Raw genomic sequence first — 26,757 nt, 5'->3', positions numbered from 1 at the left:
GGGAACTGGGATCAAACTGGGGGGGACTGGGGGGAACTGGGAGGGGATTGGGGGGAACTGGGAGGGACTGGGATCAAACTGGGGGGGACTGGGAGGGATTGGGGGGAACTGGGAGGGGACTGGGGGGAATTGGGAGGGACTGGGATCAAACTAGGGGGGACTGGGAGGGGATTGGGGGGAACTGGGAGGGACTGGGAGGGACTGGGAAGGAAATGGGGGACACTGGGAGGGGGATTGGGAGGGATTGGGAGGGAACTGGGATCAAAGTGGGGGAAACTGGGATCAAACTGGGGGGGACTGGGGGGAACTGGGAGGGGACTGGGGGGAATTGGGGGGACCTGGGAGGGACTGGGAGGAACTGGGAGAGACGGGGGGGACTGGAGGCGGATTTGGGGGTTACTGGTTTATACTGGGGGGGCATTGGGAGGAGATTGGGGGGCACTGGGAGGGACTGGGAAAGGACTGGGAAGGAAATGGGGGACACTGGGAAGGACTGGGGGGGAACTGGGAGGGACTGGGGGGAACTGGAGGGGGATTGGGAGTTACTGGTTTATACTGGGGGGGCACTGGGAGGGACTGGGGGGGGCACTGGGAGGGACTGGGAAGGAAATGGGGGACACTGGGAGGGGATTGGGGGGAACTGGGAGGGAATTGGGGGAAACTGGGAGGGACTGGGAGGGGATTGGGGGTTACTGGTTTATACTGGGGAGAACTGGGGGGACACTGGGATTAACTGGGAGGGACTGGGAAGGAGAAAAAAGGAGATTTGAGGGTACTGGTTTGTACTGGGAGGGACTGGGGGACACTGGAAGGGACTGGTCTGTACTGGTTTGTTCTGGTCTGTACTGGTTTGTTCTGGTCTGTACTGGTCCGTATTGGGAGCACTGGTCCATACTGGTCCGTACTGGTCTATACTGGTCCATACTGGTCTGTACTGGTCCGTACTGGTCCATACTCGTCCGTACTGGTCCATACCGGTCCATACTGGTCTGTACTGGTCTGTAATGGTCCATACTGGTCTGTACTGGTCTGTACTGGTCCGTACTGGTCTGTACTGGTCCATACTGGTCTGTACTGGTCTGTACTGGTCCGTACTGGTCCATACTGGTCTGTACTGGTCTATACTGGTCCATACTGGTCCATACTGGTCCATACTGGTCCGTACTGGTCCATACTGGTCCGTACTGGTCGCGGTGTCCCAGCGCGGGGGTAACGACCCCGGGGACATTGGGGGGGAGGTGGCCCTGTCCCTGTCACCCCAATGACGTCACCGCCACCGCCCCCGGGGGTGTGGCCTTGCCGCCCCGATGACGTCACTGCCACCGCCCCCCCCTCCCATTGGCTGCTCCTCCCCCCAGGCCCCTCTGGTGACATTTTGGGGACGAACTGGGATGAACTGGGAGGAACTGGGAGGAACTGGGAGTTTATTGAGCTCCACACAGCCCCGGGGGACACCGCGGGGTCCAGGGGGACACTTGGGGACACCTTGGGGACACCCAGACGCCCCCTGTCCTCCCCAGAGGGACCCAGGGACACTTTGGGGACAATCTGGGGACACTTTGGGGACCCTTTGAGGACAATCTGGGGACACTTTGGGGACACCCAGACCGTCCCTGTCCTCCCCAGAGGGACCCAGGGACACCTTGGGGACATTTTGGGGACACTTTGGGGACAGTTTGTCCCCATGGAGGGACCCAGGGACACTTTGGGGACATTGGGGACCCTCTGGTGACCCTTGGGGACACCTTGGTGACCCTGGGACCCCTTTGGTGACCCTTGGGTGCCCCTTGGGGAGGGACAATTTGGGGACACTTGGGTGACATTGGGACCCCTCTGGTGACCCTTGGGGGCCCCTTGGGGACATTTTGGTGACCCTGGGACCCCTTTGATGACCCTGGGGACCCCTGAGGACACTTTGGGGACCCTTTGGTGACACTGGGACCCCTTTGATGACCCTTAGGGACACTGGGGACTCTTTGGTGACCCTTTGATGACCCTTGGTGCCCTTGGGGACACTTTGGTGACACTCTGGGGCCCCTCGGTGCCCCTCAGTGTCCGTCACTGCCCCGCTGGTGGCTCCTGCGTCCCCGTCACCGCCCCGGCTGTCCCGTTGGCCTTGAAGGTGACAGCGGCGGCGGTGACGGCGGCGGCGGCGCCTTGGGGACTGTCCCCAGCCTCGCCCTTGGGGGTGGCCGCGGTGGCAGAGGCCACCGGGGAGCCGCCGGTGGCACTTGGGGACAGCTGCGGGGCGGCGGCGGCGGCGGGCGGCGGGGTGGCGCCGGTGGCAGCGGTGGCAGCGGTGGCGCCGCCCTTGGTGTCCCCGCCCGAGGCGGGCGGCAGGGACACCACGATGTATTTCTGCACCGTGCCGGGGACGCCGGCGGCGCTGCTGGTGGCGCTGCTGGTGGCGCTGCTGGGCACGGCGGGGGACACCAGCTTGACCAGCGGCTGCACGCTGGGGACGGTGGTGGTGACCGGAGAGGTGGCCGTGGGCGCGGGGGACGTGCTCAGCGTGATCACCTGGGCAGGGGGGACACGGCGGGGACATGGCCGAAGTGTCACCGATGCCCTCGGTGTCCCCTCGGTGTCCCCAATCCCCCAAATGTCCCCAATGCCCTCGGTGTCCCCTCGGTGTCCCCAGTGTCCCCCCCAACGTCCCCAACTCCCTAAATCCCCCCAATGTCCCCAAATGTCCCCAAACGTCACCTCGGTGTCACCTCGCAGCCACACAATGTCCCCCTGCGTTGTCACCAATGTCCCCCCACTGTCCCCAACCCCGCCAATGTCCCCACAGTGTCCCCACTGTCCCCTCAGTGTCCCCAAATGTCCCCAATGTCCCCAATGTCCCCAGTGTGTCCCCATTGTCCCCACTGTCCTCGCTGTCCCCCCAATCCCCCCATTGTCCCCACTGTCCCCCCAATGTCCCCAATGCCCCCCAATGTCCCCAACCCCCATAATGTCCCCATTGTCCCCACTGACCCCATTGTCCCCATTCCCCCCATTGTCCCTGCTGTCCCCAATGTCCCCCCGCTGTCCCCAATGTCCCCCCGCTGTCCCCATTGTCCCCAGTGTCCCCATTCCCCCCATTGTCCCCGCTGTCCCCAGTGTCCCCATTCCCCCCATTGTCCCCATTGTCCCCAATGTCCCCCCATTGTCCCCGCTGTCCCCGCACCTGCTGGCTGGCGCTGCTGGCCGAGGAGGACATGACGATGAACTTGGGTGGGGGCGGCGATGGCTGCGTGGGGGTGCCGGGGCGGCCGGGGGCCAGCGTGGGGACAGGCACGGGCACAGGGACGGGCAGGGCGATGGCGCTGGGGACCTTGATGATGCTGGGGGGGCGCGGGGGGGCCCCCGGGGCCTGCGGGGCCTGGGACAGCGTCAGCGTCGGGCGCGGCTGTGGGGACAAGGGACAGCGTTAGGGACACTGGGGACACAGGGACACAGTAAGGGACAGTGGGGACACTGGGGACATTGGGGACATGGGGGACACAGGGACAGCGTCAGCGTCGGGCGCGGCTGTGGGGACAAGGGACACGGTTAGGGACACTGGGGACACTGGGGACATTGGGGACATGGGGGACACAGGGACAGCGTCAGCGTCGGGCGCGGCTGTGGGGACAAGGGACAGCGTTAGGGACACTGGGGACACTGGGGACATTGGGGACATGGGGGACACAGGGACAGCGTCAGCGTCGGGCGCGGCTGTGGGGACAAGGGACACAGTTAGGGACATTGGGGACAAGGGACAGCGTTGGGGACACTGGGGACACTGGGGACATGGGGGACAAGGGACACGGTTAGGGACATTGGGGGATTGGGGACACAGGGACAGCGTCAGCGTCGGGCGCGGCTGTGGGGACAAGGGACAGCGTTAGGGACACTGGGGACACTGGGGACATTGGGGACATGGGGGACACAGGGACAGCGTCAGCGTCGGGCGCGGCTGTGGGGACAAGGGACACAGTTAGGGACATTGGGGACAAGGGACAGCGTTGGGGACACTGGGGACACTGGGGACATGGGGGACAAGGGACACGGTTAGGGACATTGGGGGATTGGGGACACAGGGACAGCGTCAGCGTCGGGCGCGGCTGTGGGGACAAGGGACAGCGTTAGGGACACTGGGGACACTGGGGACATTGGGGACATGGGGGACACAGGGACAGCGTCAGCGTCGGGCGCGGCTGTGGGGACAAGGGACAGCGTTAGGGACACTGGGGACATTGGGGACATTGGGGATATTGGGGACACAGGGACAGCGTCAGCGTCAAGTGCGGCTGTAGGGACAAGGGACACGGTTAGGGACATTGGGGACAGTGGGACACAGTAAGGGACAGTGGGGACACTGGGACACAGTTAGGGACACTGGGGACATTGGGGACAGTGGGACAGTGTTAGGGACACTGGGGACACTGGGGACATTGGGGACACAGGGACAGCGTCAGCATCGGGCGCGGCTGTGGGGACAAGGGACAGCGTTAGGGACATTGGGGGGATTGGGGATAAGGGACAGCATTGGGGGACATTGGGGGGATTGGGGATAAGGGACAGCATTGGGGACAGTGGGGACAGTGGGGACAAGGGACAGCGTCAGCATCGGGCATGGCTGTGGGGACAAGGGACAGCGTTAGGGACACTGGGGACATTGGGGACACTGGGGACACAGGGACAGCGTCAGCGTCGGGCGCAGCTGTGGGGACAAGGGACAGTGTTAGGGGACATTGGGGACACAGGGACAGCATTGGGGGACATTTGGGACATTGGGGGATTGGGGAAACAGCATCAGGCGTGGCTGTGGGGACAAGGGACACAGGGACACTGGGGACATTGTGGGGACTGGGGACATTGGAGGGATTGGGGAGATTGGGGACAAGGGACGGCATTAGGGGGGACACTGGAGACACGTCCCCAATGTCCCCATTGTCACCTGTGTGATGGTCAGCGTGGTCCTGGTCACCTGCTGGGCCTGCAGGGCCACCTGTGCCAACCCTGTCCCCATTGTCCCCAGTCCCCCCCATTCAGTTCAATCCTCCCGACGTCCTCATTGTCCCCAATGTCCCCATGCAGTTCAATCCCCTCAATCCCCCCACTGTCCCCAATGTCCCCAGATGTCACCTGGGTGATGGTCAGCGGGGTCCTGGTCACCTGCTGGGCCTGCAGGGCTGCCTGTGCCCCCCTTGTGTCCCCATTGTCCCCAATCCCCCCAGTGTCCCCAATCCCCCCAGTGTCCCCAATCCCCCCGATGTCCCCAATGTCCCCAGATGTCACCTGGGTGATGGTCAGCGTGGTCCTGTTGACCTGCTGGGCCTGCAGGGCCGCCTGGGCCCTGGCCTTGACCACGTGTGAGCAGAGGAGCCCCCCCAGGTACCCGAAGTCACCGCGGTAGCACTCGGGGCTGTCGGGGGGGGGCCGCGCCTTGGCCAGCACGGGGGCGCAGTGCTTCTGTGGGGACACAAAGGGACAATGGGGACATTGGGGACACCACAGTGACACCAGAGTGACACCATCGGCATGGCCAGCACGGGGGCGCAGTGCTTCTGTGGGGACAATGGGGACATCATTGGGGACATTGGGGACACCAGAGTGACACCATCGGCATGGCCAGCACGGGGGCGCAGTGCTTCTGTGGGGACAATGGGGACATCATTGGGGACATTGGGGACACCAGAGTGACACCATCGGCATGGCCAGCACGGGGGCGCAGTGCTTCTGTGGGGACAATGGGGACATCACTGGGGACATTGGGGACACCAGAGTGACATTGGGGACACCATCGGCATGGCCAGCACGGGGGCGCAGTGCTTCTGTGGGGACAATGGGGACATCATTGGGGACATTGGGGACACCAGAGTGACACCATCAGCATGGCCAGCACGGGGGCGCAGCGCTTCTGTGGGGACAATGGGGACATCATTGGGGACACCAGAGTGACACCATCGGCATGGCCAGCACGGGGGCGCAGTGCTTCTGTGGGGACAATGGGGACATCATTGGGGACATTGGGGACACCAGAGTGACACCAGAGTGACACCATCGGCATGGCCAGCACGGGGGCGCAGTGCTTCTGTGGGGACACAAAGGGACAATGGGGACATTGGGGACACCAGAGTGACACCATCGGCATGGCCAGCACGGGGGCGCAGTGCTTCTGTGGGGACAATGGGGACATCATTGGGGACATCAGAGTGACACCAGAGTGACACCAGAGTGACACCATCGGCATGGCCAGCACGGGGGCACAGTGCTTCTGTGGGGACACAAAGGGACAATGGGGACATTGGGGACACCAGAGTGACACCATCAGCATGGCCAGCACGGGGGCGCAGTGCTTCTGTGGGGACAATGGGGACATCATTGGGGACATCAGAGTGACACCATCAGCATGGCCAGCACGGGGACACAAAGGGACATTGGGGACATCCTTGGCCAACATGGGGCGCAGTGCTTCTGTGGGGACAATGGGGACAGCATTGGGGACAGCATTGGGGACATCGGGGACACCAGAGTGACACCATCGGCATGGCCAGCACGGGGGCGCAGCGCTTCTGTGGGGACAGCACTGGGGACATTGGGGACACACTTTGTCCCTATGTGTCCCCAATGTCCCCAGTCCCCCAATCTTCCCAGTGTCCCCAATGTCCCCCCCAATCCTTCCAATCCCCACAATGTCCCCAAGGTGTCCCCAATGCCCTCAGTGTCCCCAGGGTGTCCCCAAGGTGTCCCCAATGTCCCCAGTGTCCCCTGAGCTCACCAGCAGCAGGCTCTGCACGTGGTCGGCCCCGATGCGGTCGATGGTGCTGACCCCGTGTCCCCAAGGTGTCCCCGGTGTCCCCAAGGTGTCCCCGGTGTCCCCAGTGTCCCCAATGTCCCCAGGGTGTCCCCTCAGCTCACCAGCAGCAGGCTCTGCACGTGGTCGGCCCTGATGCGGTCGATGGTGCTGACCCCATGTCCCCAGTGTCCCCAGGGTGTCCCCAAGGTGTCCCCAATGTCCCCAAGGTGTCCCCAAGGTGTCCCCAAGGTGTCCCCAGTGTCCCCTGAGCTCACCAGCAGCAGGCTCTGCACGTGGTCGGCCCCGATGCGGTCGATGGTGCTGACCCCGTGTCCCCAATGTCCCCAATGTCCCCAAGGTGTCCCCAAGGTGTCCCCAAGGTGTCCCCAGTGTCCCCTGAGCTCACCAGCAGCAGGCTCTGCACGTGGTCGGCCCCGATGCGGTCGATGGTGCTCACCACCGGCCCTTCCAGAATGTTCCGCACGCGCTCGCCCTCGGCCGGCAGCCGCGGCAGGATCAGGGTCTTGATCACCTGGGGACAGCCAGGGGACACTGGGGGGGTCGGGGACATTGGGGACATTTGGGGTTTTGGGGGGGATTGGGGACATTTGGGGGGATTGGGGGGACATTGAGGACATTTGGGGTTTTGGGGGGGATTGGGGACATCTGGGGACATTAGGGACATTTGGGGTTTTGGGGGGGATTGGGGACATTGGGGACAGTGGGGATATTGGGGACATTTGGGGGGATTGGGGGGACATTGGGGGACTGGGGACATTGTGGGGACAGTGAGGACATTGGTGCCATTGGGGACATTGTGGGGACATTTGGGGGGATTGGGAGGATTGGGGACACCGTGGGGACAGTGGGGAACACTGGAGGACACTGGGGACACCAGGGACATTTGGGGGGATCGGGGGGACAGTGGGGACATTGTGGGGACATTGGGGAAAATATGGGACTGGGGACATTGTGGGGACATTGTGGGGACAGTGGGGACATTTGGGGGACATTGGGGGACATTGTGGGGACACCAGGGACATTTGGGGTTTTGGGGGCATTGGGGACACTGGAGGGACATTGGGGGGGATGGGGACACCAGGGACATTATTGGGGACATTGGGGGCATTGGAGGCTTTGGGGGGACTGGGGACATTTGGGGACATTTGGGGACATTTGGGGACATTGGCGGGATTGGGGACGTTTGGGGACATTGGGGCCAGTGGGGGCAGAGCACAGGTGTCCCCAGGTGTCCCCAGGTGTCCCCAGGTGTCACTCACGTCGTGGCCCAGCTCGGCCAGCCCCGCGATGGAGCCGTAGCGCGTGGTCCAGGGCGTTTTGTCATCGACCCAGCTCTGCGGGGACACAGAGGCCACCCCGAACGCTCACCCCGAATCCTGAGCCCAAACCCCAAAGCCTGACCCCGAATCCTGAGCCCAAATCCTGAGCCCAAACCCCAAACCCTGACCCCAAACGCTGACCCCAAAGCCTGAGCCCAAATCCTGAGCAAAGACCCCAAAGCCTCACCCCAAATCCTGACCCCAAATCCTGACCCCAAATCCCTGAGCCCAAATCCTGACTCCATAGGCTGAGCCCAAATCCTGACCCCAAATCTGAACCCCAAATCCCAAATCCGAACCCCAAATCCCTGATCTTGAACCCCAAACCTTCACCCCAAATCCCTGAACCCAAACCCCAAATCCCAAATCCCTGAGCACAGACCCCAAATCCTCACCCCAAATCCCAAACCCTGACCCCACACCCCAAATCCCCGTTTCTGACCCCATAAACCCCATAAACCCCATTTCTGACCCCAAATCTCCATCCCTGACCCCACAATTCCCATTTGTGACCCCACAATTCCCATTTGTGACCCCAAACCCCACCTTGGTGAAGGTTTTGGTGATGCGGGACTGGATGTTGTTGGTGCTGGTGCTGAAGCTCTTGCACACCTGGGCCACCCCACATCCCACACCCCAAATCCCCATTTCTGACCCCAAATCTCCATCCCTGACCCCATAAACCCCACAATTCCCATTTGTGACCCCAAACCCCACCTTGGTGAAGGTTTTGGTGATGCGGGACTGGATGTTGGTGGTGGTGGTGCTGAAGCTCTTGCACACCTGGGCCCATCCTGACCCCACACCCCAAATCCCCGTTTCTGACTCCATAAATCCCATAAATCCCATCCCTGACCCCATAAACCCCATAAATCCCATTTCTGACCCCATATTTCCCATTTCTGACCCCACATTTCCCATTTCTGACCCCACAATTCCCATTTGTGACCCCAAACCCCACCTTGGTGAAGGTTTTGGTGATGCGGGGCTGGATGTTGGTGGTGGTGCTGGTGCTGAAGCTCTCGCACACCTGGGCCCATCCTGACCCCAAATCCCCATTTCTGACCCCAAATCCCCGTCCCTGACCCCACAAACCCCATGAATCCCCCAGTCCCACCTTGGTGAAGGTTTTGGTGATGCGGGACTGGATGTTGGTGGTGGTGGTGCTGAAGTTCTCGCACACCTGGGCCACCCCACATCTCACACCCCAAATCCCCATTTCTGACCCCAAATCCCCGCCCCTGACCCCATAAACCCCACAATTCCCATTTGTGACCCCAAACCCCACCTTGGTGAAGGTTTTGGTGATGCGGGACTGGATGTTGTTGGTGGTGGTGCTGAAGTTCTTGCACACCTGGGCCACCAGGCGGGCGGCGAAGTCCCGCAGGGCCCAGTGGTTGTCCACATCTGGCCGCAGGCACAGCTGGCGGCTGACGATGCACGTCATCACCGCCGGGATCAGCTCGTGCAGCTGGGGACATCATTGGGGACATCATTGGGGACATCATTGGGGACATCAGTGGGGACATCAGTGGGGACACGGCGGGGACATCATTGGGGACATCATTGGGGACATCAGTGGGGACATCAGTGGGGACATCAGTGGGGACATCAGTGGGGACATCAGTGGGGACACGGCGGGGACATCATTGGGGACATCAGTGGGGACATCACTGGGGACACAGCGGGGACATCATTGGGGACATCATTGGGGACATCACTGGGGACACAGCGGGGACATCATTGGGGACATCATTGGGGACACGGCGGGGACACGGCGGGGACACGGTGGGGACATGGTGGGGACATCATTGGGGACATCATTGGGGACACGGCGGGGACACTTGGGGACATCATTGGGGACATCATTGGGGACACGGCGGGGACATCATTGGGGACACGGTGGGGACATCATTGGGGACATCAGTGGGGACACGGCGGGGACATCATTGGGGACATCATTGGGGACACGGTGGGGACACAGCGGGGACACGGCGGGGACATCATTGGGGACATCATTGGGGACATCATTGGGGACACGGTGGGGACACAGCGGGGACATGGTGGGGACATCGGTGGGGACATCATTGGGGACACGGTGGGGACACGGTGGGGACATCATTGGGGACATGGCGGGGACACGGTGGGGACATGGTGGGGACATCATTGGGGACACGGTGGGGACATCATTGGGGACATGGTGGGGACACGGTGGGGACATCGGTGGGGACATCATTGGGGACACGGTGGGGACATCATTGGGGACGCATCCAGGGTAGGTTGGGACAGGTTCGAGAACATTCGGGGCAGGTTTGGGGCAGGTTTGGGACACCTGGGGACACCTGGGACAAGTCTGGGGGCAGGTTTGGAAACATCTGGGCCAGGTTTGGGGCAGGTTTGGGGCACCTGGGGACAGCTTTGGGAACATCTGGGCCAGGTTTGGGACACTTGGGGACACTTTGGGGACAGGTTTGGGACACTTTGGGGACACTTTGGGGCAGGTTTGGGACACCTGGGACAAGTCTGGGGACAGGTTTGGAAACATCCGGGCCAGGTTTGGGACACCTGGGGACACTTGGGGACAGGTTTGGGCACTTTGGGGCAGGTTTGGGGCACCTGGGGACACCTGGGACAAGTCTGGGGACAGGTTTGGAAACATCTGGGCCAGGTTTGGGGCAGGTTTGGGAACATCTGGGCCAGGTTTGGGGCAGGTTTGGGCCACTTGGGGACAGGTTTGGGCCAGGTTTGGGGCACCTGGGGACACTTTGGGGACAGGTTTGGGACATGACTGGAGCACTTGGGGACATGTTTGGGACAGGTTTGGGACACATTTAGGACCCTTGGGGACACCTGGGGACACCTGGGGACAAGTTTGGGACAAGTTTGGGACAAGTTTGGGACGCCTGGGGACAGGTTTGGGGCACTTGGGGACACCTGGGGACAAGTTTGGGACACTTTGGGACAGTTTTGGGACACTTTGGGACAGGAGGTGACCCAGGTGACACAGGGAGGTGACACAGGTGACACTCAGGTGACACTCGGGTGACGTCACTCACGTATTTCTCCAGGTACAGGGTGGGGTTGTCCATCAGGGACAGGTGAGGACAGGAGGGGACAGGGGCTGACAGGAGGTGACACAGGTGACACACAGGGACAGGAGGTGACACAGGTGACCCAGGTGACACTCAGGTGACACCCAGGTGACACTCGGGTGACGTCACTCACGTATTTCTCCAGGTACAGGGTGGGGTTGTCCATCAGGGCCTTCACCATCCTCATCAGGTAAATCAGCAGCGCCAGATTGTTCTGCACCACGTTCACCCGCACCTGGGGACACCGGGGGACACCTTGGGGACACTGGGGACACCTTGGGGACACTGGGGGGACTGGGGACACTGGGGACACTGGGGGGGATTGGGGACACCATGGGGACACTGGGGACACTGGGGGGGACTGGGGACAGTGGGGGGGACTGGGGACACCATGGGGACAGTGGGGACACTGGGGACACCATGGGGACACTGGGGACACTGGGGACACCTTGGGGACACCATGGGGACATTGGGGACACTGGGGACACCGTGGGGACATTTGGGACACCATGGGGACACTGGGGGGATTGGGGACACCATGGGGACGCCATGGGGACATTGGGGACATTGGGGACATTGGGGACATTGGGGACATTGGGGAAGCCCCTGGGAGTTTGGGGCCATTCCTGGGATTTCAGGGCAGATTCTGGGGTGAATCCCGAGGATTTTGGGGCAGGTTTAGGGCAGATTTTGGGGTGAAATCCCAGGATTTTGGGGTGAATCCTGGGGATTTTGGGGTGGATTTTGGGGCAGATTTTGGGGCAGATTTTGGGGTGGATTTTGGGGTGAATTCTGGGGATTTTGGGGCAGATTTTGGGGTGAATCCCGGGGATTTTGGGGCAGATTTTGGGGTGAATTCTGGGGCAGATTTTGGGGTGAATCCCGGGGATTTTAGGGCAGATTTTGGGGTGAATCCCGGGGATTTTGGGGCAGATTTTGGGGTGAATCCCGGGGATTTTGGGGTGAATCCCGGGGATTTTGGGGTGGATTTTGGGGCAGATTTTGGGGCAGGTTTTGGGGTGAATCCCGGGGATTTTGGGGTGGATTTTGGGGCAGATTTTGGGGCAGATTTTGGGGTGAATCCCGGGGATTTTGGGGCAGATTTTGGGGTGAATCCCGGGGATTTTGGGGTGGATTTTGGGGCAGATTTTGGGGCAGGTTTTGGGGTGAATCCTGGGGATTTTGGGGCAGATTTTGGGGCAGATTTTGGGGTGAATCCCGGGGATTTTGGGGTGGATTTTGGGGCAGATTTTGGGGCAGATTTTGGGGTGAATCCCGGGGATTTTGGGGCAGATTTTGGGGTGAATCCCGGGGATTTTGGGGCAGATTTTGGGGTGAATCCCGGGGATTTTGGGGTGGATTTTGGGGCAGATTTTGGGGCAGGTTTTGGGGTGAATCCCGGGGATTTTGGGGTGGATTTTGGGGCAGATTTTGGGGCAGATTTTGGGGTGAATCCCGGGGATTTTGGGGCAGATTTTGGGGTGAATCCCGGGGATTTTGGGGTGGATTTTGGGGCAGATTTTGGGGCAGGTTTTGGGGTGAATCCTGGGGATTTTGGGGCAGATTTTGGGGCAGGTTTTGGGGTGAATCCCGGGGATTTTGGGGTCGCTCACCCCCTCAGAGATGAAGGTGCTGAAGCGCGGCAGCATCTGGTACAGCCCGGGGTCGGTGGCGATGCTCTGCAGGGCCTCCTGCAGGGGACATTTGGGGACACTTGGGGACATTTGGGGACACTTGGGGACATCTGGGGGTGGCTTTGGGGTCATTTTGGGGCTTTTTTTGGGGCGGTTTTGGGGGATTTTGGGGCTTTTTCGGGGGGATTTCGGGGCGGTTTTGGGGCATTTTTGGAGGATTTTGCAACAGATTTGGGGGAATTTATGGGATTTCTGTGGGGTTTTTGGGGGGTTTTAATGGGATTTCTGTGGGGTTTTTGGGGGGTTTTAATGGGATTTTTGTGCTGCTTTTGTGGGGTTTTTATGGGATTTCTGTGGGGTTTTGTGTCCCTGTGATCTGTAGGATTTTGGGGTGTTTTTGGGGTGTTTTTGGGGTGACTCACGGCCCGTTTGGCCTCTCAGACCCAATTTTGGGCATTTTGTGCCATTTTAATGGGGATTTTTGTGGGGTTTTAATGAGATTTTTGTGAGGTTTTTGGGGTCTATAAAGGGTTCTGGACCCTGTAGGATTTTGGGCTGCTTTTGGGGTGTTTTTGGGGTGACTCACGGCCCGTTTGGCCTCACAGAACCAATTTTGGGCATTTTGTGCCATTTTTATGGGGTTTTTATGGGATTTTTGTGGGATTTTTATGGTCTATAAAGGGTTCTGGACCCTGTAGGATTTGGGGGTGCTTTTGGCCTGTTTTTGGGGTGTTTTTGGGGTGACTCACAGCCCATTTAACCTCACAGAACCCCACACCAACCTCGGTGATCTCCTTGTAGAGGCCGATTTTGGGGCATTTTGTGCCATTTTTGTGGGGTTTTTGTGGGGTTTTTATGGGATTTTGGTGGGGTTTTTGGGGTCTATAAAGGGTTCTGGACCCTGTAGGGTTTTGGGCTGTTTTTGGGGTGGTTTTGGGGTCTATAAAGGGTTTAGGACCCTGTAGGATTTTGGGTGTTTTTGGGGTGGTTTTGGGCTGTTTTTGGGGTGTTTTTGAGGTGACTCACGGCCCGTTTGGCCTCGCAGGAGCCCATGCAGGCCTCGGTGATCTCCTTGTAGGGGCTGATTTTGGGGCATTTTATGCCATTTTTGTGCTGTTTTTATGGGGTTTTTGGGGTCTATAAAGGGTTCTGTGCCCTGTAGGATTTTGGGGTGCTTTTGGGGTGCTTTTGGGGTGACTCACGGCCCGTTTGGCCTCGCAGGAGCCCACGCAGGCCTCGGTGATCTTGTAGGGGCCGATTTTGGGGCATTTTGTGCCATTTTTATGGGATTTTTGTGGGGTTTTATGGGGTTTTTGTGTCCCTGTGATCTGTAGGATTTTGGGCTGTTTTTGGGGTGCTTTTGGGGTGCTTTTGGGGTGACTCACGGCCCGTTTGGCCTCGCAGGAGCCCACGCAGGCCTCGGTGATCTCCTTGTAGTAGAGCTGCTGCTCCACCGAGAGCTCGTGCACGCTGCGCGGCTTCAGCCGCAGGGGGGGCCCCTCCAGCAGCGGGGGCTTCTTCTCCTTCCCTTTGGGGGGCGCCCCGAAACCTCAGGGACACCCCCAAAACCCCATGGGACCCCCCTGACCCCGATGAACCCCCCCCACAAACCCCAAATTCCCATAGGAAACCCCAAAATCCCATAGGAAACCCCAAATCCCAAATCTTCTCCTTCCCTTTGGGGGGCACCCCGAAACCTCAGGGACACCCCCAAAACCCCATGGGACCCCCCTGACCCCGATGAACCCCCCCCAATAACCCCAAATTCCCATAGGAAACCCCAAAATCCCATAGGTAACCCCAAAATCCCATAGGAAACCCCAAAACCTCAGGGACACCCCCAAAATCCCATGGGACCCCCCCTGACCCCGATGAACCCCCCCCAAAAACCCCAAATCCCATAGGAAACCCCAAATCCCAAAGGAAACCCCAAAATCCCATAGGAAACCCCAAATTCCCATAGGAAACCCCAAAATCCCATAGGAAACCCCAAATCCCAAATCTTCTCCTTCCCTTTGGGGGCACCCCGAAACCTCAGGGACACCCCCAAAACCCCATGGGACCCCCCCCCAAAAACCCCAAATCCCATAGGAAACCCCAAATCCCAAAGAAAACCCCAAAATCCCAAAGGTAGCCCCAAAATCCCAAATCTCCTTCCCTTTGGGGGGCACCCCGAAACCTCAGGGACACCCCCAAAACCCCATGGGAGCCCCTGACCCCGATGAACCCCCCCCCAAATAACCCCAAATCCCATAGGAAACCCCAAAATCCCATAGGAAACCCCAAATCCCAAATCTTCTCCTTCCCTTTGGGGGCACCCCCAAACCTCAGGGACGCCCCCAAAACCCCATGGGACCCCCCTGACCCCGATGAACCCCCCCCAATAACCCCAAATTCCCATAGGAAACCCCAAAATCCCATAGGTAACCCCAAAATCCCATAGGAAACCCCAAAACCTCAGGGACACCCCCAAAATCCCATGGGACCCCCCCTGACCCCGATGAACCCCCCCCAAAAACCCCAAATCCCATAGGAAACCCCAAAATCCCATAGGAAACCCCAAATCCCAAATCTTCTCCTTCCCTTTGGGGGCACCCCGAAACCTCAGGGACACCCCCAAAACCCCATGGGACCCCCCCCCAAAAACCCCAAATCCCATAGGAAACCCCAAATCCCAAAGAAAACCCCAAAATCCCAAAGGTAGCCCCAAAATCCCAAATCTCCTTCCCTTTGGGGGGCACCCCGAAACCTCAGGGACACCCCCAAAACCCCATGGGACCCCCCCAAAAACCCCAAATCCCATGGGAAACCCCAAATTCCCATAGGTAACCCCAAAACCTCAGCGGCGCCCCCAAAGCCCCATGGGACCCCCCAAAAAACCCCAAAATTCCCATAGGAAACCCCAAAATTCCCATAGGAAACCCCAAAATTCCCATAGGAAACCCCAAAATCCCATAGGAAACCCCAAATTCCCATAGGAAACCCCAAATCCCATAGGAAAACCCCAAAACCTCAGCGGCGCCCCCAAAACCCCATGAAACCCCCCCCAAATAACCCCAAATCCCAAAGGAAACCCCAAAATCCCAAATCTTCTCCTTCCCTTCGGGGGGCACCCCGAAACCTCAGGGACACCCCTAAAATCCCCCTGAAAATCCCCTCAATCCACCTTAAAGCCCCTGAAAATCCCATAAATCCCCCTTTAACTGCCCCAAATCCCCCCAAAACCACCCTAAACCCCACTTTAACCACCCCAAATTCCCCAAATCCTCCTTCAGCCCCCCCAAATCCCCCTTTAACTCCAAATTCCCCTTTAATCCCCCTTAACCACCCCAAACCCCTCCAAAATCCCCTTCAGCCACCCCAAATCCCCTTTAACCCCCCCAAATCCCCCCTAATCCCCTTGAACCCCCCCTAATCCCCTTCAGCCACCCCAAATCCCCCCAAAATCCCCTTTAACCCCCCCAAAATCCCCCTTAAACACCCCCAAATCCCCCCTAACCACCCCAAAATCCCCCTTAGACACCCCAAATCCCCTTCAACCCCCCCAAATCCCCCCCAAATCCCCTTTAACCCTCCCAAATCGCCCCCAAATCCCCTTTAAACACCCCAAATCCCCCCCAATTCCCCCGAAAATCCCCTTAAACACCCCAAAGCCCCCCAAAATCCCCCCAAACCCCCCTTCAACCCCCCCAAATCCCCCTAAATCCCCCATTAACCCCCCCAAATCCCCTTTAACCCCCCCAAATCCCCCCAAATCCCCTCAACCCCCCCAAATCCCCCCAAATCCCCCCCAAATCCCCTTAAACCCCCCCTAATCCCCCCAAATCCCCTCAACCCCCCCAAATCCCCCCCAAATCCCCCCCAAATCCCCTTTAACCCCCCCAAATCCCCCCCAAATCCCCCCAAATCCCCTTTAGCCCCCCAAATCCCCTTTAACCCCCCCAAATCCTCCCCAAATCCCCCCCAAATCCCCCCAAATCCCCTTTAACCCCCCCAAATCCCCCCCAAATCCCCTTTAACCTCCCCAAATCCCCCCAAATCCCCTCAACCCCCCCAAATCCCCCCCAAATCCCCTTTAACCCCCTCAAATCCCCCCCAAATCCCCCCCAAATCCCCTCAGCCCCCCCCAAATCCCCCCCCGTCCCCACCTTTGCCGTCGCCCCCGGCCCCCCCGGCCCCTTTGGCTTTCGGGGTCCCCTCGTCCTCCTGGCCGGGCTTGGCCGATTTCAGCGGCTCCGTGGCCTCGGCCTTTTGCTGCTCCTTGGGGGCTGGGGGCACAAAATGGGCTCAGGGGGACCCCAAAAACACCCGGGGCGCCCCAAAACGGGCTCAGGGGGACCCCAAAACCTCCCTGGGGGCACAGACGGGCTCAGGGGACCCCAAAAACACCCGGAGCACCCCAAAATGGGCTCAGGGCACCCCAAAAACACCCGGGGCGCCCCAAAACGGGCTCAGGGGACCCCAAAAACACCCGGGGCACCCCAAAACAGGCTCAGGGGACCCCAAAAACACCCGGGGCACCCCAAAACGGGCTCGGGGCACCCCAAAACACCCGGGGCACCCCAAAACAGGCTCAGGGGACCCCAAAACCTCCCTCGGGGCACAACCGGGCTCAGGGGGACCCCAAAAACACCCGGGACACCCCAAAACGGGCTCAGGGGACCCCAAAAACACCCGGGGCACCCCAAAACGGGCTCAGGGGACCCCAAAAACACCCGGGGCACCCCAAAATGGGCTCAGGGGGACCCCAAAACCTCCCTGGGGGCACAAAACGGGCTCAGGGGACCCCAAAAACACCCGGGGCGCCCCAAAACGGGCTCAGGGGACCCCAAAACCTCCCTCGGGGCACAACCGGGCTCAGGGGACCCCAAAACCTCCCTCGGGGCACAACCGGGCTCAGGGGGACCCCAAAAACACCCGGGACACCCCAAAACGGGCTCAGGGGGACCCCAAAACCTCCCTGGGGGCACAACCGGGCTCAGGGGGACCCCAAAAACACCCGGGGCGCCCCAAAACGGGCTCAGGGGACCCCAAAACCTCCCTGGGGGCACAACCGGGCTCAGGGGGACCCCAAAAACACCCGGGGCGCCCCAAAACGGGCTCAGGGGACCCCAAAACACCCGGGGCACCCCAAAACAGGCTCAGGGGGACCCCAAAACACCCGGGGCACCCCAAAACGGGCTCAGGGGACCCCAAAAACACCCGGGGCACCCCAAAACGGGCTCAGGGGGACCCCAAAACCTCCCTGGGGGCACAGACGGGCTCAGGGGGCCCCAAAAACACCCGGGGCGCCCCAAAATGGGCTCAGGGCACCCCAAAAACACCCGGGGCACCCCAAAACGGGCTCAGGGGACCCCAAAACCTCCCTGGGGGCACAAAATGGGGTCAAGGGGACCCCAAAAACACCCGGGGCACCCCAAAACGGGCTCAGGGGACCCCAAAACCTCCCTGGGGGCACAAAATGGGGTCAAGGGGACCCCAAAAACACCCGGGGCACCCCAAAACGGGCTCAGGGCACCCCAAAAACACCCGGGGCACCCCAAAACGGGCTCAGGGGACCCCAAAACCTCCCTGGGGGCACAAAATGGGGTCAAGGGGACCCCAAAAACACCCGGGGCACCCCAAAACGGGCTCAGGGGACCCCAAAAACACCCGGGGCGCCCCAAAACGGGCTCAGGGGGACCCCAAAAACACCCGGGGCACCCCGAAACGGGCTCAGGGGACCCCAAACATCCCTGGGGGGCACAAAATGGTGTAGGGGGACCCCAAAACCTCCCTGGGGACCCCAAACCGGGCTCAGGGGGACCCCAAACATCCCTGGGGGGCACCAAAACCTCCCTAGGATGGCACAAAATGGGGTCAGGGGGACCCCAAAACCTCCCTGGGGGACCCCAAACATCCCTGGGGGGCACAAAATGGGGTCTGGGGGGCACAAAATGGGGTCGGGGGGACCCCAAAACCTCCCTGGGGACCCCAAAACCTCCCTGGGGGGCACCAAAAGCTCCCTGGGGGGGCACAAAATGGGGTCAGGGGACCCCAAAACCTCCCTGGGGACCCCAAACATCCCTGGGGGGGCACAAAATGGGGTCGGGGGGAACAAAATGGGGTCTGGGGGACCCCAAAAATACCTGGGGCCCACCAAAACCTCCCTGGGGACCCCAAAACCTCCCCGGGGACCCCAAACATCCCTGGGGACACCAAAACCTCCCCGGGGGGCACAAAATGGGGTCTGGGGGACACCAAACATCCCTGGGGACCCCCAAATATCCCTGGGGGCACAAATGGGGTCAGGGGGACCCCAAAAACAACCTGGGCACCCCAAACATCCCTGGGGACCCCAAAACGGGCTCAGGGGGACCCCAAACATCCCTGGGGGCACAAAATGGGGTCAGGGGGACCCCAAAACCTCCCCGGGGACCCCAAAACCTCCCTGGGGAGCACCAAAAGCTCCATGGGGAGGCACAAAATGGGGTCTGGGGGGCACAAAACCTCCCTGGGGACCCCAAAACCTCCCTGGGGGGGGGCAAAATGTGGGGGAAGGGGGAAACCCCTGGATTTGGGGGGGTTTGGGGGAATTTGGGGTGGTTCAAGTGGGTTTAAGGGGGGTTTGGGGTGGTTTTGGGGCATTTGGGGTGGTTCAAGGGGGATTTTGGTGGGTTTTGGGGATTTGGGGGGGGTTGGGGGAATTTGGGGTCATTTAAGGGGGATTTGGGGTGGTTCAAGGGGGCTTTGGGGGATTTTGGGGCATTTGGGGAGGTTTAAGGGTGGATTTGGATAAATTTGGGGTGGATTTGGTGGATTTTGGGGGGCTTGGGGCGGTTAAAGGGTGGATTTGGGGTGGTTTTGGGGCATTTGGGGAGGTTTTAGGGTGGTTAAAGGGGGATTTGGGGGTGGTTTAAGCGGGATTTGGGGGATTTTGGGGGGGATTTGGGGATTTTGGGGTGGTTTAAGGGGGATTTGGGGATTTTGGGGTGGTTAAGGGGGATTTGGGGGATTGTGGGGGGGGTTTGGGGTAGATAAAAGGGGATTTGGGGATTTTGGGGGGATTTGGGGTGGTTTGGAGGATTCTGGGGTGGTTAAAGGGGGATTTGGGGATGTTTAAGGAGGATTTGGGGGATTTTGGGGGATTTTGGGGGATTTGGGGATTTTGGGGTGGTTTGGAGGATTCTGGGGTGGTTTAAGGGGGATTTGGAGGATTTGGGGTGGTTTAAGGGGGATTTGGGGTTTTTGGGGTGGTTTGGAGGATTTTGGGGTGGTTTAAGGTGGATTTGGGGATTTTGGGGTGGTTTGGAGGATTTTGGGGTGGTTTAAGGGTGGTTTGGAGGATTTTGGGGTGGTTTAAGGGACATTTGGGGTTTTGGGGGTGGTTTGGAGGATTTTGTGGTGGTTTAAGGGTGGTTTGGAGGATTTTGGGGTGGTTTAAGGGACATTTGGGGTTTTGGGGGTGGTTTGGAGGATTTTAGGGTGGTTTAAGGGGGATTTGGGAGGATTTTGGGGTGGTTTAAGGGGGATTTGGGGGTTTTTGAGGTGGTTTAAGGGGTATTTGGGGTTTTTGGGGTGGTCTAAGGGGGATTTTGGGGTGGTTTAAGGCACATTTGGGGTTTTTGGGGTCACACACCTGGCGGGGGGTTTTCGGGGATCGCCGGCTGCACCCCCTCAATGCTGAGCCAGTGGGCTGGGGGGGGACCCCAAAAATGGGCAAATCAGGCTGGGATCACTCCAAAATCATCTCCAGAATCCCCAAATCCACCCCCCCACCCACCCCAAATTCTCCTCACAGACTTGAAAATGCCATCCCCCCCAAAATCAGCCTTAAACCACCCCAAATTCCCCAAAATCCCCCTCCAATCTCCCCAAATCCCCCCAGAACCCCCTCAAATCCCCTTTATATGCCCCAATACCCCTCCAAACCCCCTCAAACCCCCTTTAGTGTCCCCCAAAATCCCCTTTACAGACCCCAAACGCCCTTAAATCCCCTTCATAGTCCCCAAAATCCCCCCTAATTTCCCCAAAGCCCCCTCAAATCCCCACAATCCCCTTTATATTCCCCAAATTCATCTCCAAAGCCCCCAAATCCCCTTTATATTCCCCAAACCCCCTCAAATCCCCTTCATATTCCCCAAATCCTCTTTATATTCCCCAAAATCCCCCCAAACCCCCTCAAATCCCCTTTACATTGCCCAAAATCCCCCCAAATCCTCTTTAAATTCCCCCAAACCCCCTCAAATCCCCTTTATATTTCCCCGAATCCTTTTTATATTCCCCAAAATCCCCCCAAACCCCCTCAAATCCCTTCCATATTCCCCAAAATCCCTCCAAGCCCCCTCAAACCCCCTTTATATTCCCCAAATCCCCCCTGAAATCCTCCTCCAAACCCCCCAAATCCCCCTCAAACCCCCCTGATTTCTCCCCAAATCCCCCCAAACCCCCTCAAACCCCCCTGATTTCTCCCCAGATCCCCCCAAACTCCCCTCAAACCCCCCTGATTTCTCCCCAGATCCCCCCAACCCCCCTCAAACCCCCCTGATTTCTCCCCAAATCCCCTCCAAACCCCCCAAATCCCCCTCAACCCCCCCCGATTTCTCCCCAAATCCCCCGAAATCCCCCTCAAACCCCCCTGATTTCTCCCCAAATCCCCCGAAATCCCCCTCAAACCCCCCTGATTTCTCCCCAGATCCCCCCAAACCCCCCAAACCCCCCTCAAACCCCCTGATTTCTCCCCAAACCCCCCAAACCCCCCTCAAACCCCCCTGATTTCTCCCCAAACCCCCCAAACCCCCCTCAAACCCCCCTGATTTCTCCCCAAACCCCCCGAATCCCCCTCAAACCCCCTGATTTCTCCCCAAACCCCCAAACCCCCCTCAAACCCCCCTGATTTCTCCCCAGATCCCCCAAACCCCCCTCAACCCCCCCCGATTTCTCCCCAGATCCCCCCAAACCCCCCTCAAACCCCCGATTTCTCCCCAGATCCCCCCAAAAGCCCCGTGCCCAAGATGGCCCCACCCTTGAGGCAGACGTCCAGGGGCACCCGGGGCAGGGGGGTGTTGATGATGTCGCTCAGATCCACCTCCTTCTCCTCATAGAAATACAGCTCCCGCCCACCGCCGCTGGCGAAGCGGAACGGGATGAACTCCTGGGCGTGGAACCCGTACAGCGGCTGCGAAACGGGGCAAAAACGGGCATTTTCCTGCATTTTCACAGGTTTTTAGGGGGGTTTTCCTGCATTCTGGGGGGATTTTTCACAGGTTTAAGGGAGTTTCCCCTCAGGTTTGTGGGAATTCCTGTCAGTTGTGGGAGGTTTTCCCTCAGAATGAACTCGTGGGCGTGGAACCCGTACAGCGGCTGCGAAACGGGGCAAAAACGGGCATTTTCACAGGTTTTTAGGGGGTTTTTTCTGGATTTTGGGGGGATTTTTCACAGTTTTAAGGGAGTTTCCCCTCAGGTTTGTGGGAATTTCTGTCAGTTCTGGGAGGTTTTCCCTCAGGATGAACTCCTGGGCGTGGAACCCGTACAGCGGCTGCGAAACGGGGCAAAAACGCGCATTTTCACAGGTTTTTAGGGGGTTTTTTCTGGATTTTGGGGGGATTTTTCACAGTTTTAAGGGAGTTTCCCCTCAGGTTTGGGGTGTTTCCCCTCAGGTTTGTGGGAATTCCTGTCAGTTGTGGGAGGTTTTCCCTCAGGATGAACTCCGGGAGTGGAACCCGTACAGCGGCTGCGAAACGGGGCAAAACCGGGCATTTTCACAGGTTTTTAGGGGTTTTTTTCTGGATTTTGGGGGGATTTTTCACAGGTTTAAGGGAGTTTCCCCTCAGGTTTGTGGGAATTCCTGTCAGCTGTGGGAGGTTTTCCCTCAGAATGAACTCCGGGAGTGGAACCCGTACAGCGGCTGCGAAACGGGGCAGAAACGGGCATTTTCACAGGTTTTTAGGGTTTTTTCTGGATTTTGGGGGGATTTTTCACAGGTTTAAGGGAGTTTCCCCTCAGGTTTGTGTGAATTTCCTCTGGTTCTGGGGTGTTCTCCCTCAGTTTTGTGGGAATTTCCCTCAGTTTTGGGAGGTTTTCCCTTGAATTCTGTGAGATTTCCCTCACATTTGAGGATATTTCTCTCACATTTGAGGATATTTCCCTCAGATTTGGGGACATTTCCCTCAATCTTGGGAGCTTTCCCCTCAGGTTTGTGGGAATTCCTGTCAGTTCTGGGAGGTTTTCCCTCAGGATGAACTCCTGGGCGTGGAACCCGTACAGCGGCTGCGAAACGGGGCAAAAACGGGCATTTTCACAGGTTTTTAGGGGTTTTTTTCTGGATTTTGGGGGGATTTTTCACAGTTTTAAGGGAGTTTCCCCTCAGGTTTGTGGGAATTTCTGTCAGTTCTGGGAGGTTTTCCCTCAGAATGAACTCGTGGGCGTGGAACCCGTACAGCGGCTGCGAAACGGGGCAAAAACGGGCATTTTCACAGGTTTTTAGGGGGTTTTTTCTGGATTTTGGGGGGATTTTTCACAGTTTTAAGGGAGTTTCCCCTCAGGTTTGTGTGAATTTCCTCCGGTTCTGGGGTGTTCTCCCTCAGTTTTGTGGGAATTTCCCTCAGTTTTGGGAGGTTTTCCCTTGAATTCTGTGAGATTTCCCTCACATTTGAGGATATTTCCCTCAGATTTGGGGACATTTCCCTCAATCTTGGGAGCTTTCCCCTCAGGTTTGGGGTGTTTCCCCTCAGGTTTGCGGGAATTCCTGTCAGTTGTGGGAGGTTTTCCCTCAGAATGAACTCGTGGGCGTGGAACCCGTACAGCGGCTGCGAAACGGGGCAAAAACGGGCATTTTCACAGGTTTTTAGGGGGTTTTTTCTGGATTTTGGGGGGATTTTTCACAGTTTTAAGGGAGTTTCCCCTCAGGTTTGTGTGAATTTCCTCCGGTTCTGGGGTGTTCTCCCTCAGTTTTGTGGGAATTTCCCTCAGTTTTGGGAGGTTTTCCCTTGAATTCTGTGAGATTTCCCTCAGATTTGGGGACATTTCCCTCAATCTTGGGAGCTTTCCCCTCAGGTTTGGGGTGTCTCCCCTCAGGTTTGTGGGAATTCCTGTCAGTTCTGGGAGGTTTTCCCTCAGAATGAACTCGTGGGCGTGGAACCCGTACAGCGGCTGCGAAACGGGGCAAAACCGGGCATTTTCACAGGTTTTTAGGGGGTTTTTTCTGGATTTTGGGGGGATTTTTCACAGTTTTAAGGGAGTTTCCCCTCAGGTTTGTGTGAATTTCCTCTGGTTCTGGGGTGTTCTCCCTCAGTTTTGTGGGAATTTCCCTCAGTTTTGGGAGGTTTTCCCTTGAATTCTGTGAGATTTCCCTCACATTTGAGGATATTTCTCTCACATTTGAGGATATTTCCCTCAGATTTGGAGACAGTTCCCTCAATCTTGGGAGCTTTCCCCTCAGGTTTGGGTGTCTCCCCTCAGGTTTGTGGGAATTCCTGTCAGTTGTGGGAGGTTTTCCCTCAGGATGAACTCCGGGAGTGGAACCCGTACAGCGGCTGCGAAACGGGGCAAAAACGGGCATTTTCCTGCATTTTCACAGGTTTTTAGGGGGGGGGTTCTGGATTTTGGGGGGATTTTTCACAGGTTTAAGGGAGTTTCTCCTCAGGTTTGTGTGAATTTCCTCCGGTTCTGGGGTGTTCTCCCTCAGTTTTGGGGATATTTCCCTCAGTTTTGGGGAGTTTCCCTCAGATTCGGGGATATTTCCCTCAGACTTGTGGGAGTTTCCCTCAGTTTTGGGAGGTTTTCCCTTGAATTCTGTGAGATTTCCCTCACATTTGAGGATGTTTCCCTCAGTTTTGTGGGGCTTTTCCTCAATTTTGTGGGAATTTCCCTCAGTTTTGAGAGATTTCCCCTCAATTGTGTGGAAATTTCCCTCAGATTTGGGGATATTTCCCTCAATCTTGGGAGCCTTCCCCTCAGGTTTGGGGTGTTTCCCCTCAGGTTTGTGGGAATTTCCTTTGGTTCTGGGGTGTTTCCCTCAGTTTTGTGGGAATTTCACTCAGTTTTGTGGGAATTTCCCTCATATTTGGGGAAATTTCTCTCCGTTTTGGGGATATTTCCCTCAATTCTGTGGGAGTTTCCTTCAGATTTAGGAGGTTTTCCCTCAGGATGAACTCCTGAGTGTGGATCCCATACAACAGCTGCAAAACGGTAAAAATGGGGTTTTTCCTGGATTTTGGGGGAGTTTTCACAGTTTTGGGGGGATTTTCTGGATTTTGGGGGGATTTTTCCTGGTTTTAAAGGAGTTTCCCTCAGGTTTTGTTGGAATTCCCTCAGTTTTGGTGTGTTTCCCCTCAGTTTGTGGGAATTTTCCTCAGTTTTGGGAGATTTTCCCCTTGTTTTTGTTGGGATTTCCCTCAGTTTTGGGGTGTTTTCCCTCAGTTTTAGTGATATTTCCCTCAGTTTTGGGGATATTTCCCTCAGTTTGGTGGGAATTTCCCTCAGTTTTGTGTGAGTTTCCCATGAATTTGTGAGGATTCCTCTTGATTTTTTGGGAGATTTTCCCTTGATTTTGTGGGAATTCCCCTCAGTTTTGGGGGGTTTTTCCCTCAATTTCAGGGGCATTTCCTCAATTTGGGGAGCCTTTCCATTGATTTTGAAGGTATTTTTTCCATTTTTGGGCAGTTTTACCTCCACATTTTTCAGTTTCAGGGCAAAATCCACGTCCCCTGTTGTGAGTTTCCTTCTCTTCCCCATGTGCATGAACTTGAGAGCGTCCTGAGGGAAAAAAAGAGATTTTTGGGGAGAATTAGGGGGAAAAAAGGGGTTCAGAGAGAGTTTGGGGAGAAAAAGGAATTCGGGGCGAAAAAAAAGGATTTGGGGAAAAAAGGGGGGGTTCAGAGCGGGTTTGGGTAAAAAAAGGGATTCGTGAGGGAATTTTGTGGGGAAAAAAGGGGATTCAAGAGAGGATTGGGGTGGACTTGAGATAAATGGGTGGAAAAAAGGGCAAAAAAAGACAGCAAGAAGTGTTTAAAGTCAGGAAAATAAGGGCAATGAGGAATGAAAAATGGATTTAGGATGGGAAAATCGGGGGGAGAGAGGATTTGAGGTGTTGAAGTGCAATTGGGAGGTGAAAAGGAGGTTTAGAATGGGAAAAAGGGGGAGAAAAGGAGATTTTGTGAGGAATTGAGAGGTGAAAATAAGGTTTTTGGGGGAAAAAGGGGGTCCAGAATGGGAAAATGGGAGGAGAAAGGGGAGTTGGGGGGGATTATGGGGTTCAGGAGAGGTTTGGGGGTGGCGTGGGTGAGGAAAAAGGGATTTTTGAGGGGAAATTTGACCTCTGAGGGGGTCCCAGCCCTCAAATTTTGGGGTCTCCCCCTGCCCACCCCCACCCCCCAAAGCTGAGGGATCCAAGGGGCTCCTGAACCCCCCCAAATCTGGGGGTGTCTCCCTCACCTGAGCCACCTCCTTGAGGCGGTAGCTCGCCTCCTCCGCCAGCAGCTGACACGTCTCCTCAGGGACCCCCGGCACTCCCATGGCCTCCGCCATCACCTTCATGGACTCGGCGGGGAGCAGCGTGTGGCTCAGCTTCAACTTTTTCTCCTCCGCCATCTCCGCGCTCTCCCCGAGTCCCCCGAAACCGCGGGGAGCCCCCAAAAGGGGGCGGCGGGGCCGCGGGGGAAGCGCGGGGAGCCCCGGCCGCTCCTCAAGCCGCTGCCGCCGCCGCCATCTTGGCGCGGCTCCTCAGAGCCGCCGCCATCTTGGGGACCCGCCTCCCGCCGCCGCGGGTCCTGGACGGCGCCGGGTTTGTATAAAAAAATCGGGGTGAATCGTCATGTAGTTGCCTGGAGATAGCAGCGACAATATTATCGCGATATAGCAGTGCGATAGGAAGGTAAATCTGGGGTTATTGGAGGTGTGGGAAGTGGCGGTGATTGCGGGTCACTATGGCCCTGCCAGGACCT

General features: G+C 58.0%; 1 protein-coding gene across 1 annotated transcript; it reads right to left on the bottom strand.

The window, feature by feature from the left end:
* Positions 1-1,407: 1,407 nt before the first annotated feature.
* TAF6 (TATA-box binding protein associated factor 6) lies at positions 1,408-26,757 on the bottom strand. The gene is made up of 14 exons (XM_066571392.1): positions 26,249-26,757; positions 25,484-25,570; positions 21,839-21,992; positions 20,454-20,510; positions 16,984-17,103; positions 14,221-14,363; positions 12,815-12,892; positions 11,335-11,436; positions 9,398-9,580; positions 8,050-8,124; positions 7,176-7,301; positions 5,269-5,442; positions 3,173-3,394; positions 1,408-2,520 (listed from the first exon to the last, which is right to left on the bottom strand). The coding sequence occupies exons 1-14, from the start codon at positions 26,402-26,404 to the stop codon at positions 2,059-2,061; spliced, it is 2,139 nt and encodes a 712-aa protein (XP_066427489.1). The 5' UTR covers positions 26,405-26,757; the 3' UTR covers positions 1,408-2,058.

This window comes from Molothrus aeneus, unplaced genomic scaffold, assembly GCF_037042795.1.
Source record: "Molothrus aeneus isolate 106 unplaced genomic scaffold, BPBGC_Maene_1.0 scaffold_468, whole genome shotgun sequence".
Taxonomy (NCBI): Eukaryota; Metazoa; Chordata; class Aves; order Passeriformes; family Icteridae; genus Molothrus; species Molothrus aeneus.
This window is presented reverse-complemented; position numbering and strand designations above follow the sequence as displayed.

Excerpts from the sequence above, each read along its gene's own strand:
- TAF6 (XM_066571392.1), bottom strand. The coding sequence starts at position 26,404 with ATGGCGGAGGAGAAAAAGTTGAAGCTGAGCCACACGCTGCTCCCCGCC. Across the intron at positions 25,571-26,248 it reads GCCTCAAGGAGGTGGCTCAG|GACGCTCTCAAGTTCATGCA; the intron begins GTGAGGGAGACA and ends TTTTTCCCTCAG. Across the intron at positions 20,511-21,838 it reads CCTGGACGTCTGCCTCAAGG|CCCACTGGCTCAGCATTGAG; the intron begins GTGGGGCCATCT and ends GTCCCCCCCCAG.